At 37.5% G+C, this 18,688-nt stretch overlaps 1 protein-coding gene across 7 annotated transcripts in view; it reads right to left on the bottom strand.

The window, feature by feature from the left end:
* Nucleotides 1-18,688, bottom strand: part of POSTN (periostin) — a 63,095-nt gene that overhangs the window by 18,142 nt on the left and 26,265 nt on the right. For 6 of the 7 annotated variants that reach the window (XM_088460194.1, XM_088460196.1, XM_088460197.1 and 3 more), the window contains exons 9-19: nucleotides 17,080-17,214; nucleotides 15,830-15,978; nucleotides 13,989-14,125; nucleotides 12,166-12,296; nucleotides 9,716-9,846; nucleotides 9,045-9,147; nucleotides 7,562-7,629; nucleotides 5,495-5,540; nucleotides 3,174-3,203; nucleotides 1,944-2,009; nucleotides 310-357 (exon numbers count right to left, since the gene is read on the bottom strand). In XM_088460194.1, the coding sequence (XP_088316320.1) occupies nucleotides 310-357; nucleotides 1,944-2,009; nucleotides 3,174-3,203; nucleotides 5,495-5,540; nucleotides 7,562-7,629; nucleotides 9,045-9,147; nucleotides 9,716-9,846; nucleotides 12,166-12,296; nucleotides 13,989-14,125; nucleotides 15,830-15,978; nucleotides 17,080-17,214 (1,044 nt within the window). The remainder of the gene's footprint in view (nucleotides 1-309; nucleotides 358-1,943; nucleotides 2,010-3,173; nucleotides 3,204-5,494; nucleotides 5,541-7,561; nucleotides 7,630-9,044; nucleotides 9,148-9,715; nucleotides 9,847-12,165; nucleotides 12,297-13,988; nucleotides 14,126-15,829; nucleotides 15,979-17,079; nucleotides 17,215-18,688) is intronic. The other variant, XM_088460195.1, reaches the window with a different exon arrangement.

Here is an 18,688-nt window from a genome sequence, read left to right as displayed (position 1 = left end):
AGACTGAAGGATATTCATAAAATAGCGTGAGAATTCTCTTAGAGTTCTGAAAGATTTTGTGATTTTAATGACAGTGAGTGGTGCAAAAAGTTTTTCTGTGAAGCAATGTGGATGAGTTTGTTCAACTGTACATGCAGAGTCTTACAGTCAAGTTTTAAAGGAAAAGTAAACTTGTCACTGAATTCTGATCGGATCAACAGGGTACAGAAAAAGTGACAGCTAAGAAAACATTCAGTGTCGTGCTCTGTGGATGCCTGGCCAACAAGCAGTGTTTCTCAAACCAAGACAGTTGACGAATTTAGGGAATACCTGATTCTGTATCCAAAGTAGCATCTTGTTCGAAAGTCATATCTGATTCTTTTGTAAAGTAATACATATAAAGCCTGTCATTATAATTAGTTGATATTTCAAGTTTAAATGGGGATATCCACAAAGGATTGAGGTTAGACACACATCCTCTTTTCCAAGACATAGCAAATCAGTGAGGGTCCTTCCCTTGGAGTCCCCTTCCTTAGTTTGAAATTCAGCCAGGGTTGTTTTAAGAAAGGGGCAACATGAGCACTTGCTCTGGGCCAAGTAGCACAGGGGGCTCTACATCAGGCTTCCTAGTGGTTGAGCTAAAATGGGAGAAGACCTAAAGAGCTTCTGTCTTCTGAGGACTAGGAAGCGAAAATTGCCCTCTTGCAAACAGGGTTGTCTCCTCTTTCAATGTGATCATATAAGATCCTCAATGTCAGATTTTGAAAAATGAACATACTGTACCCCCTACATTCATGTTTTGTTTATGAAGCAACCTCATATTTTAACATTTGTCCAAGCTCTAATCTAAGCCAAACATTTAGGTAGTGAACCTTGCTTATGAAAACTTGTGAGAACAGCTCACACGCATAATTTGTACTATAGGAAATGTAGAGAATGACACTATATTTATTTTTTAATGCTTTGCATTTTTCTCTTTTGAGCTACATACAGATGTTACTGCAGTTGTTTTGTATGTGGCCTTTAGGAACACTGTAAACTGAAGAGCATTATCTGACTGGAGTAGTCAACGTGGTTACCTAGTCCTAGTGCTTTCCTACACTTCTTATCATCTCCAAACCAAGCTGGACTATCTCCAAAACAAGCTGGACTATCTGCAGTCAATGTATAGTGCAACAGTAGAATCTCATTAATGGTAATTTCCAAAAAAGGAACCATCACTGTTCTGTTGGGGTCAGATCTGGAAAAAGGTGGATATCCCATTTAACATTTAGGGGCTGATTCTGAGTCAAAAATAGCCGTCCGATGCCTTAAGACCTGGTGCGTCTTTAGACAAATTCGAAACGTGCACCAGCCCTATGGCGGGTACAGATTATCCATCTGAGTGAGCGAAGAAGCATCTGTGTACACAAATACTTTAGTGACGCGGCCGCAACACTCCCATAACACATCCATATGATGGACCATTTTTGTGCACCTTTATAGCCACCTCACAGGAAAGCCCAGCACTTTTTCAAGACATTTTTGATATGGTGCTTTTCAGTCGCAACTGCACCTTTGTGCGTACACACTGTGTAACACTACATGTATTCTGCAGGAGATTTTAGGGACTTCTAGAAAAAAAAAAAAACGCTCAACTCCGTGAACATCAGCATTGCATGTGACTCTGAATCAGGCCCTTGATCTTCAATATTCAAAAATTTACATAATGACTGACACATTTTATTGTTCTAGACAGTGAAATTTTAGTGTTGTTTCCATGAGAGCAAATTAAAACATTTTTTTTTTTTAATATTGTAAACATTTATAGAAACATTTTTGCACGGACATGTGTAATTTAGAGTGATTTGTAACTTTTTTTCCAGAATGTTTGAAAGTTTTATAATAATTTAGTATATATTTAATTTGAAAATAGTATAAAAATAACATATACAGTACATATACCAATTTGCTGCATACTGTACCTTGAATAACTTTGCGAATGGTCCCAGATCCACCAGCAACTACTTTAGTGATTGTTGTAACTGGCTCTGTTATAGATTAGAAATCAATTAAAATGAAAATAACAGATAGGAATAAAATATTATAAAATGATTTACTGTAGTGAAAAAAAAACACAAAAAAATAAGATTTGCTCCTTCTGTATTTTTGGACTCATTGAGTAATTTGTCACCTGGCAATTGTAACTTAATAACTGCAATATTTCAAAAATACCTTTGTGGTACTTGTAAATATGATCTGAACAACTATAATAGAAAGTATCAGTAATGTGAGAGTGAGGGGTTGATGTCCATCTAGCATACATACATTTATTATTATTATTATTATTATTATTATTATTATTATATTATTTATATAGTGCTCTTTATCCAATAGGACTCAAGACGCTTTATGCGAAAACAACAGTAACATTTGTATACAATGATATCAAATTAAATATTCTTTATTTTACACTAGTTAATTATACAGCCACATAAGCAGAAACATTTCATAACTTTCTGAATCTAATTTGTACTGATCCTTAACCCCTTAAAGTTTGCAGGTAGTAGAAAAAGACTTCATTATATTGTTTTTGTTATCTAAATGATATATAACTGATTCTAGGAAACTTGTCATTGGAAAAGGTGCCTGCTATAGTAAATGTGTTTTTGCATAAGATAAAACTGAAATATGTAACTTGTTAATCAGTGTATAAATGCAAAATATATCAATAAAACTTCTAAATATATTTAACATAGTATACTTCTTGATTAATTATATTTTTTAAGCTGCTTAAAAATTACCTTAAAAGACCTTCTGCCATTTTTGAGTTCTTTAATTTCAAACACACTAAAGCCTCCAGGGCTTCAACAAACCAGCAATGTCCATGTGTCCGTATTTTGGCAGTAGTGCGTCTGCGACTTTATGATGCCACTACAAAGACCTTCCCTTGTATACTACCATGTGTATGAATGTGCAGGGTGATGTTTATTTTTCAAAAGCCCTGTTGTGTTTTAAATATCATGATCAATGCACAATTTATATATTTGTACAACTGAATAGTCTTGCTTGACACATCAAAAAGGCATCTGGATGTTTGTTGAAACATGAAACGCGTTACTGTGTAGGAGCACTTAACTATGCTTAACTAAGCAACAGTATCTCTAGGTAACCATAATATTGCATTGTAAGTAAAAGCACATTATGTCACATACCTTTGATAATTGTGGTTGTAACTTTTGTAACTGAAAGGAGAAAAAAAAATCCCTTTAATGTTATGTTATTATAACTTATCAAATAATCAATATGTAATAATGTCATGTCTAGTGGTTATGTAAACACCCAAATTATATTAAATAAACACCTACAAAAGTGCTTTATGGAGCGTACACACTAGACGATATGCTCCCTGAGCGATATCGTCTAGTGTGTCCCCGGCAGGGTGTGCTCAATGTCGTTCATGACATTGAGCACACCCACTGAACGATATCATTAACGATATCGTTCAGCACCGGGCTCTCTCCCCCATTCCCCAACATGCAGCAACCTGACGACATCGTCAGGTTGGCCTGCATGTTTACTCAATGAAAGATAATGACGAACGACCTGCGGGAATGCGCGTTGTCGTTATCGTTCATCATTTTGATGTTAAAAATGGACGATAAAATGGACGACTGAACGATAACGAAGTCGTTATCGTTCAATCGTCCACTTTAGTCGCCCAGTGTGTACGCACCTTTAATGTTTTAATAGTACGTTTTATTGCTGGCAAAAATCTATGCAAGCTGGTTGTTTTGTCTATGACATCTTCAATCACACATGTGAAGGACCAAACTGTACACAAAAGGTGATAGGCTGTACGGCATGATTGTAGAGGTGGCCATATTGGAGCTTTGAGCATTAAGCCAAACTGGTTAAGGTTAAGTTATTTTCTATAACATTTTTCTAAACTAGGGTAACTTATGTATGTGTAATGTCCTGCTATTATGATCAATGTCAAACATGTCAAACCAGTTGAAAGATGCCCATGTAATGGGGGTGGAAATGAATAGTAGTAACTTTGGCCAATGACACTTACTCTACACAACTAGTGCACTTTTAATCACACACTCTGGAATATAAATTCGTGTGAGGGACAAACAAAAGGACAGCAGAAAAGGACAAAGAGTAGGAAAATTATGAAAATTAATTTCATGAAAAGAGATTTGTACAAACAGACCCAAACTGGCTATTTAATATACCAGATGACCTGCTTATGTATACTATAGCTGCGGTCATGTTGGGCTTTCTGAAAGACCAGACCAATAGTGTGAATATATCAGTCCAACAAGATTTAAAATCTGCAATCTTCAACAGTAACTAGATTTTGAAGGCCAAATGTAATAGGGTGAGAATTTAGAAAATGTGAGAGTGAAGCAGTAAACTCATATTTGGCGAGCTTTATCTTTAAAATGGGAAAACATCTGGATGAAAGTTTAAATCGTGAGAGTTTGAGTCTAAAAACATGTGAGTTTGCTCTGTTGCTTTGTTCTCGAACTCTATTACATTGGACGAGTTTAAAAAGTGTGAAAGTTTACTGCTAAACTCTCACATTTTCTAAACTCTCACCCTATTACATTTGACCCGGAGTTTCAACCAATGTGACTATTGTTTTATATAGATGAATATCTATATGTGTACTCTGCATTGAATTATCTTTTACACTTTGAATGTTATTTGTTTGTTTTTGCTGCTGATTTTCATTTGCCAATAATACCTAAAGAATGCCTGCACATAGGGTATAATTAAATATATATATATATATATATATATATATATATATACGGCTTCACTTGTCAGTCTTCAAAATGTTTGGCTGATCTAGCATGTGCCTGTTTTGCAACAGGTAAGGTTATTTTGCCTTCCAGATTGAAGATAGTGATGATAGGCAAAACTTGATGGGGCGATTTAAAAAAATTTTTTGCTTAATTTTTTTTATTTATTTTTTAATAGATTGCATGTATAAAAATCACTGCTCAAAGGAAGTTATTTCAAAATTCCTATATTTCTTCAGCCTGACTTTCACAAAACAATTCAATAGCACCTTGAAATTTACTAGAACACTTCACTCATAACTTTTCGTTTGCAATGGTAAAATGAGCATGATGATCCTCTCATTGCAAGTAGTCAGTAAATTAAAATATATATTTTTTTAAGTATGCTTTAATAACGCTATAGTAAGGGAACAAGTAAGAGAAAACACTTTGTAGCAAGCCACATCAGTATGGAGCCATGACAAAACCAATCAGGATTCATTTTTTTCACTTGTGGTCTAGTTTACCAATCTGCAAGAAATGATGGGAGCCAAACCATGCAATGTAGTTGCCAAAAGAATAATCATTTAAATCAATGTGGACAGTTCTTGAAGAAAGGGATGAGTTATCACAAGCATCACATTCCCTAATTGCAGATCATTAAATCTTCTGTTCAAAACAACATTTTAACTGTATCAGGAGATAACCTTTATTTGCTCATGAAATAAAGAGCCATTACTTACAGTATTTCTCGAGAGGGATTTCCTTAAACGTGCTGCCACGGACAAACTAAAGTAAACATTACACAGAAAGTCATGTAGTTGATGAAGAATTATAAAACTACTATACAATACTAATTTAACACATACAAAATTTATTTAAAATGGACATGTCATCTACACACATACAGGCCCAAGGCTAGAACAAGGCTCTATGCATAGATGGTGTAATGGTTAGCATTACCCCCTCACAGCACTGAGGTCATGGGTTCAATTCCCACCACGGCCCTACCTGTGTGGAGTTTGTATATTCTCCCTGTGCTTGCATGGGTTCCCTTCAGGTACTCCGGTTTCCTCCCACACTCCAAAATTATACTGGTAGGTTAATTGGCTCCCAACATATATTAACCCTAGTGTGTAAGTGCGTGTACATGTGATAGGGAACATAGATTGTAAGCTCCACTGGGGCAGGGACTGATGTGAATGGTCAAATATTCTCTGTAAAGTGCTGCAGAATATGTGTGCGCTATATAAATAACTGGTAATAAAAATTAGTATGCCATCCTGTGCTGGCCCTGCCTGCTAAACCTGTGATGTCATAATGTCAAGCCTAGGGGGCTGGGCCACCAGCCCAAGGAATTAGAGCACTGTCCCGAGCATACTGAGGACGCTTTGGGCAGATCCACAGGCTGCAATGCTACTGGCTGCAGGGTGCCGCCCCCAGAGCCCTGCACAACTGCACTGCTCGCACACCCCTAGTTACAGCCCTATATGGGCTGATTCAAAGTTGAAGCACTTGCACCAGCTCTATCCATGGTGTAGGAGATCCAGCTTAACTCATCATTGGCCACAATTTTGTCTACACCCCCTCTGAATGTCATCAATAAACTGAGCCTAGGTGTAAACAGCCTTTCATCACCCAGTTATGTCCATTCCACCACAAGTGTAGGTGCGATTGAGAAGCGTACAACTTGGAATGTTCTGTAGATGCATATACTCATTATTGGAGAATGTGCAGTGCTAGAAACCGCAAGATCTGTTTGCAAAATGGACTTTATTGTAACTCAGCATCAGCCCCATGAATGCTATGCATTTCTTCAAAAGTAGGTACCTCACGCTTCTGGGATATCACTAGTTCCTAGTGATTTGACAGTCTAAAGATAGGTACATCCAGTGCTATTTTTCAGAAAGAACAAGCACTCAGTTCCTGAACCTATTATTAACTATGACGTATTGTCCTGGGCCAAAATTAATTTTCCATAAGATAAGTTTTATTTTGTTCCATTTTGCATGCCTCCTTCTCTAAATACTATATATATATATATATATATATATATATAAAATTGTTTTTCTATAGCTCTACCCCCAGTAGCTCCGCCCACAGTTCCTGAACCTATTTTTCCAGAAAAATAGCCCTGGGCAGATCCCACAAAATACCTGCTTTGCTTGTGTGTAGGTGATAGGTCCACTTTGAGTAAATGACTTGCACAAGTGTTAGAAAAATCTTACCACTGATTAAACACTCTCACCTCTCTGCATGACAGTCAAATCATACAAGCAGCAGACTTAGCCAAGATCTAATGATACTACAAAAACCTAAAAACATATTTTTATTTATAATCTCTATAGTATGTGAGTGGGGACAGACATGATAAAAAAATTTAATTGGGTAGTATTGTATGCATTGAGAGCATTGGATAATAAAAATGATTTGCTGTGGTTATTTATTGTAAAAAGTAAACTAAAATAAGAACAATCTGTGCGCTATACTTTACTATTATTATTACTTTTCTTTATTGAAGTCAGTGGCTAGCTGTGAGCTATATACGTTTCTGAGTAAATAGAGCTATGTAATTATCAATAATGGCAAGACAGAAGAGGTCACCATCCATTCCAAAATTCTTATTTTGGGAGGTTTAGTTGCATTGGGGGATTAGCTACTGATTTGTTTTCCATAAAGTCAAATGAGCCCCAACATGTCCACACTATGAAATACACTGTTACAGTTTTGCAGATCCCAGATCACGTTCTTATATATTGTTTTACGTTTCATTTATCAAATATAAGTAGAGAGATTTAAAAATAATGTACCTTTATTGTGAAATATTTTATGATCTTATTAAGAATTCCCATCAATTGTTCATCACCAACAGGTGCATCTAAAAGAAAAGAAAATAATAAATATACTTTTACATGAGAGCTACATCAATATTATAATAACATGTAACTTATCATATGCCATAAAAACACAAAAAAAATAATTTGGCTAAAGATAGCATTTGTGTAATAATAATACAATAAAATAAATTATGAACCAATGTTGGGTGCTAGAACTTAAGTAGGGATGTAATGTCCCCAATCTAACAGCGCATGTTTTCAATTTTCATTTTTAAATCTAACTACAGTTACTACTTAATGGCCAGATCATTTTCTGGAATAAAAAAGAACTAGGACTGTAACATTCTCCCTACCGGCTCTCAGCACTGAACTATTTTAGTGTCCTGCCATCTACTGGATGGGGTTCTGGCTTCAGACATTGCATTGTCATACAGGTATGAGTTATGATGGCTAGGGGCTAATATACAGTATAGTTCTGGAACGTCTGCACTCAGTGTGGGATGGATATACTATTATCATACTGGAAATTGTGGAACAATACAAAATTACAGTAGTTCGACAATGAGCTTGTGTCTGGAATAGGGATAACCATCCCTCATTTTTTATTCATACCTTCGGTGACACTAAGAGGGTTATTCAATTACGGGTGATGTGCCGGTGAACATCCCGCAATGTTCGGCTGTGCACATAGGGCAGGATATATTAAAACTAAATTACGTTCAAACCTCATAAAAAACTACTGGTTTCAGAAGTTTGACCACATTTCCCATATGTATCAAGCTCCGGAAAGCAAAACTTTTCAGAGCTTGCACCTGACTCTATAGATGGCGTTGCCTAATAGAAGGCTTCTTTCCAATAATTTCCGGAGAGGGACTCTTGAGTGTCCTCCTCAGCTCATGTATGTGCTGGCCAATGGGTCTGCGAGCATACGGTGTTAATAAATGCTGGTATGCATGCAGTAAGTGACAGGATGTATCTAATTTAAAATGCAATGCTTGATACATCTCACCCGCATTATTATTACTATTACAGTAGGTCAACATCAGTATTTTTACTGTACATCTCTAAGGGTTTATGAGCAAAATTGAATTATGTTGCTTGTCATGATAAGTCATTCCAGAGCAGCACATCATGGCTGAACCATTTATTGAATTGCAGTGATCTTGTACTGTGGTGCCTCAGTGATGTACATCTCACTGGAAATGAGTGGTTTAACTGTATTGTATTTTCAATACACTGATCCGTCAGAGAAAAGTCATCTTGACAGCTATAGCGCATAACCACAAACAGAAAACAGTTTGTGTAATATGTATCCAAACAAAATAGAGGACAGTTATGATTACACATAACATTAGTGGGATATAAGTATAACCCAATGATGATAATTTAGTGAGTACTGTACAGTATGTGTCACTATTTACTTTTTCAAAAAATTACCCTTATACCTTATACTAACCTGCGGGGAATAGCAGCTTATCTACAACATGAATTACGCCATTGGTTGCCATTATATCTTTTTCCTTTGTGACTACATTATTCACAGAAATGGAATCATTTATCTGTAGGAAAACAAAACAGGATTTAGTCATCACCTAAATACGTTTGGACTAGTACTATGCATATATTTTTGTGATGTATGAATTTATTAGCAGTCCAAGAGATTTGAATGATAACCTTATGTTATAAGATCATAGTATTCTCACCATGTTGAACGCTCAGATATAAATAAGCTATTATAAATTACATAATCATCCTGCAATAGAAATTGTATTAATAATTTTGTGTAATCACTGATGTCCATGAGAACTGCAGCTTCCAGTTCACATCTCACTGCATCATGCATTTTCGTCCAGTTAAATGTTTGTGTTCAGACATGAACGGGCAGCATTGTCATAAAGATCAAAGCTCCCAATGTCAGATCATTTCTCTGACAGTTTTCAAGCAGTATGATGGATGAACACGCTGCCGGCTATGCTGGGATGTAAACGGGACCTAAGGTAATGTATAACTTATTACAGACTGTGTGAAAGTCTCCAAACTGTAAAAACAGACTGAAACAAGTTTCCTAGGGTCACATACTTGAAGAGCTATGTATATAAGTATATATACAAAACATAGTTTACATACTGCCTTAATCATAACATTGCTTCCTTGGAGAGACCTCAATACGTTTGTTACACCAGGTTCAAATCCACCACCAATGAACACTCCTTGGGCCAGATGATAGAGAAGGATATTCTTAAGTGAAACCTTGTCCCCTAAAAGTACACATGAAACATGGAAACATGAAACACAGCATTTTCATTTGTTCTATAATATATACAATACAATGTAACAATGAAATAATTATTTATAGCATATAGGTTTTCCACCTATACACCGCTTTATTTTGTTGTCTTGTATAAGCTTTTGTGCAACTTTACTATTGTATATACAGTACATTGCTTTATCTTCTTAATTCCTTCAATTTTTGCCTGACATACAGTAGGGGTCTATGTACTAAACCTTGGAGAGATGGAGATAAAGTACAGACCAATCAGCTCCTGTCATTTTTTGAATACAGCCTGTAAAGTGACAATTAAAAGCTGATTGGTTGGTTGACTCTATGTCTCTCCGAGGCTTAGTACATAGATCATATTTTCTTATGAGTAGACTGTGATGCTTATTTCTGTTGATCTGATATGTGATATTATATTACATATTCTGTAAGAAGCTTAAAACATACATGCTTACTCCAGCAGAAAATTACTTCTGGGAAATACTGTGCAATTTACCTAACATGACTTTTTAGCAATTCTTTATCCATTGGTCTAATAGACATCCATAATTCTTAATGTTTTAATGGAGTTAACTTTATAATGCTCTATAATGCTTCACATGCTGGCCAGAACAACTTATCCTGTACTGAGGAGTCTAAACAAGGACAAAACAGGCTGTTTGTAAGTGAATTACATTATCTATAAAATGAAAAAATATATATTTGAAGCCTATGGGCTAATTTTATATAGGTATTCTTGATACATCTTACTGTAGCCTGTAAACTTTCACAAATATTTTACTATCTGTTAGTTTTTTCTCTTTTTCTGCTAAAATATAGAATACATGATCACAAAGTTACTGGTAGGAACCTGGTCACAGGTCACATTTTCCAGGTCACCCAGCAGGTGCACATTTGTATTCATTACTCACTGACACATTTTAAAAGTTCCACTGGAAGAGCTAAATATTTCACTTGTGGTTCTGTGAGGATACCTGGAAAACATGCGCTGTTTGGTGTCCTGAGGACCGAGTTTGAGAACCTGTGATCTAGGCTCTTAACTTCTGCTATAAAACATTGAAGGACATTCTGTACAATGGGTATACTGTGCATTTATGCTCCAGAAACCTTTGTCTGCAAAAGTCTGTCAAATAAAACTGATAAAGTGTACAGAGTTCTAAATTGTAACCGCTGTTAATGATTGGTGTAATTAAAACAGTTGGTGATTTTTTTTCTCAGAATCAAGTCATTTCTATGACAAGAGTTGTCTATAAGCATAGTTACTAAATGTGCTTTATGCTATCTGTATGCAGGGGCACCGAGAGGGGGGGAGCGGGTACAAATTACCCGGGCCCGGGCTTGCTGGAGGGGCCCGGCGGGGGCCCGTGTCCGACAATGCTCCCCCACCTCTCTTACATCATAGCAGCCCAGCACATGCTGCCATGTGCTGGGCGGCACTAGGAGACTGCTCGCGACTGCTAAGAAGCAGCCACAGCAGTCACCTAGGCCTGTCGGGGGAGTGATCCAGCTGATCGCGCCTTACACTGGTTATGTGCTGGGCTGAGGGGGCTCACTGCGCCCCTCTCGCCAGCACACAGCACCGCAAAACTTATTTTTTTTAACCTAAGGGGGAGTGGCTATGCCTCCCGTTTTTAGACCACGCCCCTCTTTTTATCAGGCCCGGAGCGGCTCTTGATGGGCCTGTCTGTATGACATAATCGGATACAAATAAAACATTGCATTGCAGCACATTATATCCTATAATAGATGTTTATCATATGTTATCTGGTTGACTTGTTGACATTCAGTAGGTCAACAGTCAGAATGTCAACAGGTTCTGAATGTCGATAGCCAGAATAACAGCATGGTAATTAGGTCGACAATCAATATGTAGACATGCTTTTAGGTCAACATGGTTAAGGTTAGGTTTAGGGTAAGGGTTGGGGTTAGGTTAAAATCACATAAAAAAATTAGACATTTGGGTGTTGACCTGTCAAATATCGACATTCTTAATGTGTCGACATTTTAATCATGGCAACCTTAATATAGGTCTACATTTTGATTGTTGACTTAGTGACCATGTAGACATTCTGACTATCGACAAGTCATACCAGAACCTTGTCAGATATATAGAGGCATCTGTTAGTAATTGGGACAAGAAGGTACATTAAGTCATTGGTGACTTACAACCAATCAGATACCACCCTCTTTTACTCTACACCCAGGACAACTGATGGGCAAGTCCGTGAATGGTATTTAGAATGGAGGAGTTTACAAACTTTACTATTGTGAAGAGAGACAGGCCAAACAGCAAACTCACGTTTTAGGATTTGAATTTCTTCACTGCTAAGTCCCTTGAAAGCATCATTGGTAGGAATAAAGAGAGTCCAGGCTCCTGGCTTTGACAAAAGTTCTTTCAGTTCAGCATGTTGGATCAAGTCTAGGAAAATGCTAATAAAAATAGAAATATTGGCTTCAATACACAAGTATTCATATATTATACATGCAGAACAAAGAAACAGTATTGCATTGGTTATATTAGCAGCATAAGTACATGAGAATGGTGGGTGATAAGTATACATAATAATAGAATCACATGTTCATGTCAATCTAAAGAAGACATAAACAACTACAGTATACAGTAGTAATAATGTGATGTCATGTAAGTTCAGTTACAACTGAATAAAAAATAATGATATGCCACGGTAACCTAAATATAATTATATATATTTTACTAACAATGTTTTTAGTTATAGCTGCTTAATGTTATTGTTTTATACACAGTACCAACTTAGCTAACACCATATAAATGAGAGCATTGTTGTGCACTGCAGACTATGTTTAAAATACTGTGTAGAGCCACAAACCAAAAACGTTCAATAAAGTTGTGCCAAACCAGAATGAAGTAAGCTTAGGAAATGGCTCGCAAGTTATTTGCCAGATGGCTCATAAGTTATTTATTAAACAGTTCAAAAACCTGCATTGCAAATATAACTCATAAAAACCACTCCATCAGCAGATATAAATTAGATGTTTTCATTTCAAGCACATGAGCTCATATATTCAGTCCACATCTATTGTAATACCAGCTTCATCTTGATGTTCAATCTCGGTTTTACTTTGATGAACACTTTTCAAACTACTCTACGTCAAGCTTTATTCTCTTCTGAAGTCTATTAACATCTCTTTCTTTTACAATGAATCACACTTCTGATAATTCAGGCATATATGACATCTACCTTCAAGCATTATTAGGCAGGTCAATATCACACTAGCCTACTCTCCAAGAATTTTCACAAGACTCCTAAACTTGGGAGAGTTCTCCAGGACCCCAGGGACAATAGAAAGCCTTCTGTATCCTACCCAATTATCCAGTGAAGTAGGCAAAGGCATGATAACACCATTTTTTTCCATCATATCATCATGATCCCAAACTGCGTCATTATGTCACAGTGGACAGAGCTGCAATGACATGTTTCACAGCATCCCATCCCCACCCTTCACACATGACAATCCCTGCTGTGGTAAAAATTATTAGCTAGTGTCTCAACCCCTGGGGGAGAGGGTGTGTAAGAAAGAGGCGGCTGTGTAGAGGGTTTGATCCTGCCGCCCCACAGATTCAAGGCTGAAGATAAGACAAATGAGAGGGATAATTTTATGTATGGGGAGGTGCTGAGCTACAATGAGAATCATACATACCAACTGTCCCAATTTTGGTGAGACATTCACTATTCAAGTACCTTGAAAGGGATAGGGCTTACACAGAAGCGAATTAGGCAACACCGAAAAGTAGGCATGTTGGGGTGGATCAGGGCAAGGTACTTTGTAATGATTTTCCATTTATAAATGTTCGGAGGAGAGTAATTTAACAGGTTTTGGCCAAGACTTCATGAACACCTGCCCAGTGCATACTGCCAAATTAAAGCTCCAACTATAATATTCCTGTCTATTCTTAAACAATTAATTATGTTAAAATTACCTTGTTTATATCTCAATTGTAAATTTGCATAATAATATAGTTATGTGTTAAAACAAGTTTTTAAGAATCAAAAAGTTATGGAGTTTACAAAAAGTTATTGAGTTTACAAAAAGTTATGTAGTTTACTAAAAGTTATGTAGTTTACAAAAAATTATCGAGTTTACCTGAAACGCTTGTCAAGGCTCAAAATATCGAAGAATGACTTTTCAGCTGGTTTGATGAGCTCTCTGAAAGTGTGAATAGCACCGTTCCTTCCTTCTTTGCTTCCACGAAGCATGCAGGAATTTTCAATGCAGACAGCCTAACATTGAAGGGAATACCCATAGTCAGAACTTAGGAAGTATTCTGTGACTACATTTTGTAATCTACAACCTTTGTAAACTTCAATTATTTGGCAAGCACACAGTCATATTATTCAGGAATAAAATAAAATAAGTGAACCATGTAAGTTTTTGATCCAGGGTGTTTATTTTATGGTCTCAGCAATTCTTCAATATTATGGGCCTTATATATTAACAAGTTTTATCATTCACAACGAGTGATAAAACTTGTTGCATATGATAATGGTGCTCCAGCCAATCAGCTCCCAACTTTCATCTATTTAAAAATGACAGTTGGGAGTTAATTAGCTGGAGCACCATTTATCATACACGAGTTTTATCACTGAATGATAAAACTTGTTGATAAATAAGGCCCTATGTCTGTACATTTGTTTCTTTGAAGCTTATTCATCATCTGATTATGTTACATGTTTTACGTAACATGCCAATTCATTATTAGCGGCCTGATGGGTCCGTCTACTGTAGTATTCAGCAAACTCCAAAGCAATCAGTATCTGGAGTTTGCCTGCAGAAACAAACACCATCTTCAGATGGTGTTGATTCCCAGAGCCCCAGAACTTCCTATAGGAAGGTGGTCCGGGTTGTGAAGAGGTGTCCAAGTGGATCACTCCAATGCCTCTGCACTACCAGACCTAAGGCCATGTGCATACAGGAACTCTATTGTGAGAAGTCAAGGGGCTGTGACCAGAAATGTGTGGATGTGGCCAGTGCAATGCCAGTCCAGAGTAGAGTGTACACCCCCTGTCCCAATGTGTTTCTAAATACGTTAAATTGGAAAAGTTGCATAATTTTGAGAAGAAAGTAGAAATCCAATTTTAATACTTATGATTTTTGGCTGAATATGTGGCCAGCTGAGCAGCTAGTCATCATTGTGCTATCATGATGATGGGCTTATTATACCATGGAGGCCTGTGGCAGTCATCCCATTTGCCTAATGACAATATAGACATGCTTGGCCTATTAACTAACACCATTGTAGCCTATCAGCTACAGTATTGCTGGAGTGGGATCTTCAGATCCCTCTTCAGTTGCTGCAGGCATCTACAGTATGAAGAGAAGTATTTAGCTAAATACTTCACAATGTATTATAAATTGTTAATTATCAGGGAAAAGCACAAAAAATAATGAATAGACCATTAAATATATGATGTTCTCAGTTGTGGCGTACCTGCGCTCACCAATTATGAGGGTGTAGCTACTAAGCTGCAGTACCTGTAAGGTTAACCCAACCTTATTGAGACAATAATCGACCAGTGGGAGGTTCTGTGCTCAAGTAACTTATATATATATATATATATATATATATATCTCAACCGGTGACCTGCCCTTTTGAATGTTGTATATTCCTATACCTCAACTAGAACACACTTAAGACATCATCTCTGACAGACATTAGTGAGTTGAGGTATAGGAATATACAACATTCAATTGAGCAGGTCACCTGTTGATATATACTGTATATAATACATCACATCAATACTACCACTACAGAAGTTACTTGAGCGCAGAACCTCCCTCTGGTCCATTAAATATATGAGTTCATTACCATGTGCCAATAACGTATGCTGTCCTAGCTATAGCAAGCAAGGACACACTGATTCTTATATCACTATACACTGTGCTGTGAAATATTATTTGCTGCAATAATAAAGGAAAATACTTACAGTACGGTACACAAATACTCTGAGAATCTTTCCACTAAGAGTTTCCAATGTTTGTCCATTATAGAGACCATTTAGGACAAATTTTTGCTTGATAATGTGATTCTGCAGAATTAGCTTAAGGAGACGTTGGTCCATTGCCATTGCTTCATCTGCAAAATAAAGAGGATACTTTCAATGGAAAATATTGTAGCACAGTACATTGCTGAATGCACTACAGTTTATACATGTAATCAGAGGGAAGGGAATCTTCAATAAAGTTTAACTGCACTCTCTTTGCAGAGGTGAAATTAGGAGTCAGTGGGTGCTATAAAAAATGTTTGTCTCCACTGAGATCTAACCCAAGTACTCCAAGGAGCATTCCTTGACAGTCGGGATCCTGGTGCTTAGAATGCTGGTACCGGAATCCCGACACCTGTCAGAATCCTGGGGCAGGCATCCCAAAGGTACTGTAAATGCTGGTGTTTGGGGGAGGGTTAGTGGTTAGGCACTAGGTGGAGAATTAGGGTTAGGCGCTAAGGGGGGCGGGTTAGGTTTAGGGCACGACGAGGGGGAGGTTAGGTTTAGGCACCAGGGGGTTTGGATATTGACCAACAAGTGTCGATATCCTAACCCTGTCGGGATGTAAGTGGCCCTGATTGAGCCATGTCCCACATACCTCTCATCCCATAGCTGCTGGATGGGCTGCTACAGTTATTGTTACATATTTTCTTTTTTTAATATATTTTATTTCTTCATTTTTTTGTTTTTAAAGTAAACAATGACCCAATTGTTATTAAACAATGATGTCTTTAAAACAGACAATAGGAGTGTGTCCAGTTAGCAGTGGAAGTCTGAAAAGCATTATTAATTAATATCCCTAATTTTATGTAGTAGTCCTCTTTATAAAGGAGGACATCAGACCGGTAATGAATAGAACAGTGTCTCTCTCCCCCAGAAATCCCCTGTGTGTCTCATTGCTCTATAGTAATTTTGAGATCTGTTTCATCCATTTCTATGCACGAATGTTTTAAAATAAATGGTGAGTGCTTGACTTGTCCCAATCTCACTTTTTGCACCCTGTGTTGATTGTGGAGTAAAGTGTGGCTTTACTGCTAATTTTTTAAGGACCAACTCAACTACATTGTAAGGTGATTGAACAAAGTAAAAGATATATATGAGGGGAAGGGTGTTTTTTTGATTATTTATTGAAACTCATTGGGGTATTCAGTATTCACTAACAAATACATATATACTGTTTTTATATTACATACCAGAGAAAGCTTCGTTTAATGGTGCCAGGAGAGTGTATTCTGTCTCTGGTTTCAGTGAGCCTGCCAGACCCATTTGTGCCATGAGGTCGATGAAAGTGGTCTGCTGGCTGCCTGCAAGCTCCATAACTTGCTTTGCTGAAATCATCAATACAATAGGAATTATTATTATCTTGCTGTCATTTATTCATTAGGCTAGACATTTCTCCTTTCATCACTGTATGAATATATACATTTTTCATTTAAATTATGTATATAAAAAGTTAAGTAGCACATTTTGTTATCTCATCACATAAAAATACATTATGAATAATTATCTTTCTTTTAAAAGGGAGCAAGATGGGGGAAGGGGGTGCGAGGATCTAGAATACAGAAAAATATGCAGCCCAGGCACAATACAAAAAGACATGTAAAAGACGCATGAAGCCGCTGAGCCTTTTATAAAGAGCTTACAATCATATTATGCAAATGAGGATACTTATGAGATGACTTATTGTATTTAGAAGTATAATTAAATGGATTTGGTGCATCGGTGCTCTGACAAGTGTAATACAATACAGTATACTGTAGTGATACATTTTCTAATAGTTCAACACTTGGCTTAAATCCAATCTCTATACACATGTAACAGGCTTTACTGCCAATTCCGCTAACAATGGGCCCAGGGTTGTCTTAACAGCAGTGTGGACTCTGGGCAAAGCAATGCACTGGGGCCCCTACCCACCCATTCAGGGTAAATAAATTTGAATGGTCAATAAAATTAAACCCTCCTGCATGCCGATCAGACCTCCCACACATGCTGACAGACTTTGTCTGACTGGTCTGAAGCCGGCGGATGAAGTGAAACTGGGACTGAGGTGAGTACTCATCAACGGGGGGGGGAGTTAGTTCAGAAAACAGGGCACTGGCGGCCGGCTCATGAAAATATCACAAATTTACTAAATGGCCGTGGTTGCAAGGGGGGTAGGTTGGTGGGCCCCTACAAGTTTTGGGCCCTTGGGCAGCTGCCCAACAAGCCCAATGGAAGAGATGGCCCTGCATGGGCCTGATTCAGAGATGTACACTAATGCAATCACAACTGTCTTCTCTCACGGATCACAGTTGCTATAATATGATAATTCCTTCCAAAGTACAGCCGAGCATAGCGACGCCCAATGCTGCATTACCATGTATGTCCGACAACATACAACAGCGTAAACATCAGTAACATCGACTCAGATCCGGCAGCCATGCAGCATATGCAGCAAGTCTGACCAGCCGTAAACCCTGCGGCTCTCCTGACACGCAGAGAGCTCTCATGCTGCAAAGGAGATGGCAATGGCTAATTTATGCACGCCCATGAAAACGCTGTTTAAACAGTCAGACACACCTGCATTTACCTCGCCACCCCCTTTACCACCTCCAAACTCTGAATTACCTATCACTCACTTTGTGAATGGATCCTCTGTGCTAGCGTAATAGCAAAACAATCACTGTGTGTGCGCATTGCGTCTTACACGCATGTGCAATGGCAAACGATTGCTTGATCTGTGTGAAAATCTGCATTACATTTGTTTCTGAATCAGGCCCCAAGCTTACTAATTATCCCCAATTACACAGGCCACTACCACAT

This window comes from Taudactylus pleione, unplaced genomic scaffold (assembly GCF_031769625.1).
Source record: "Taudactylus pleione unplaced genomic scaffold, aTauple2 ptg000043l, whole genome shotgun sequence".
Lineage (NCBI taxonomy): Eukaryota > Metazoa > Chordata > Amphibia > Anura > Myobatrachidae > Taudactylus > Taudactylus pleione.
The sequence above is the reverse complement of the archived record's forward strand: the minus strand, read 5'-3'. Positions and strand labels throughout refer to the sequence as shown.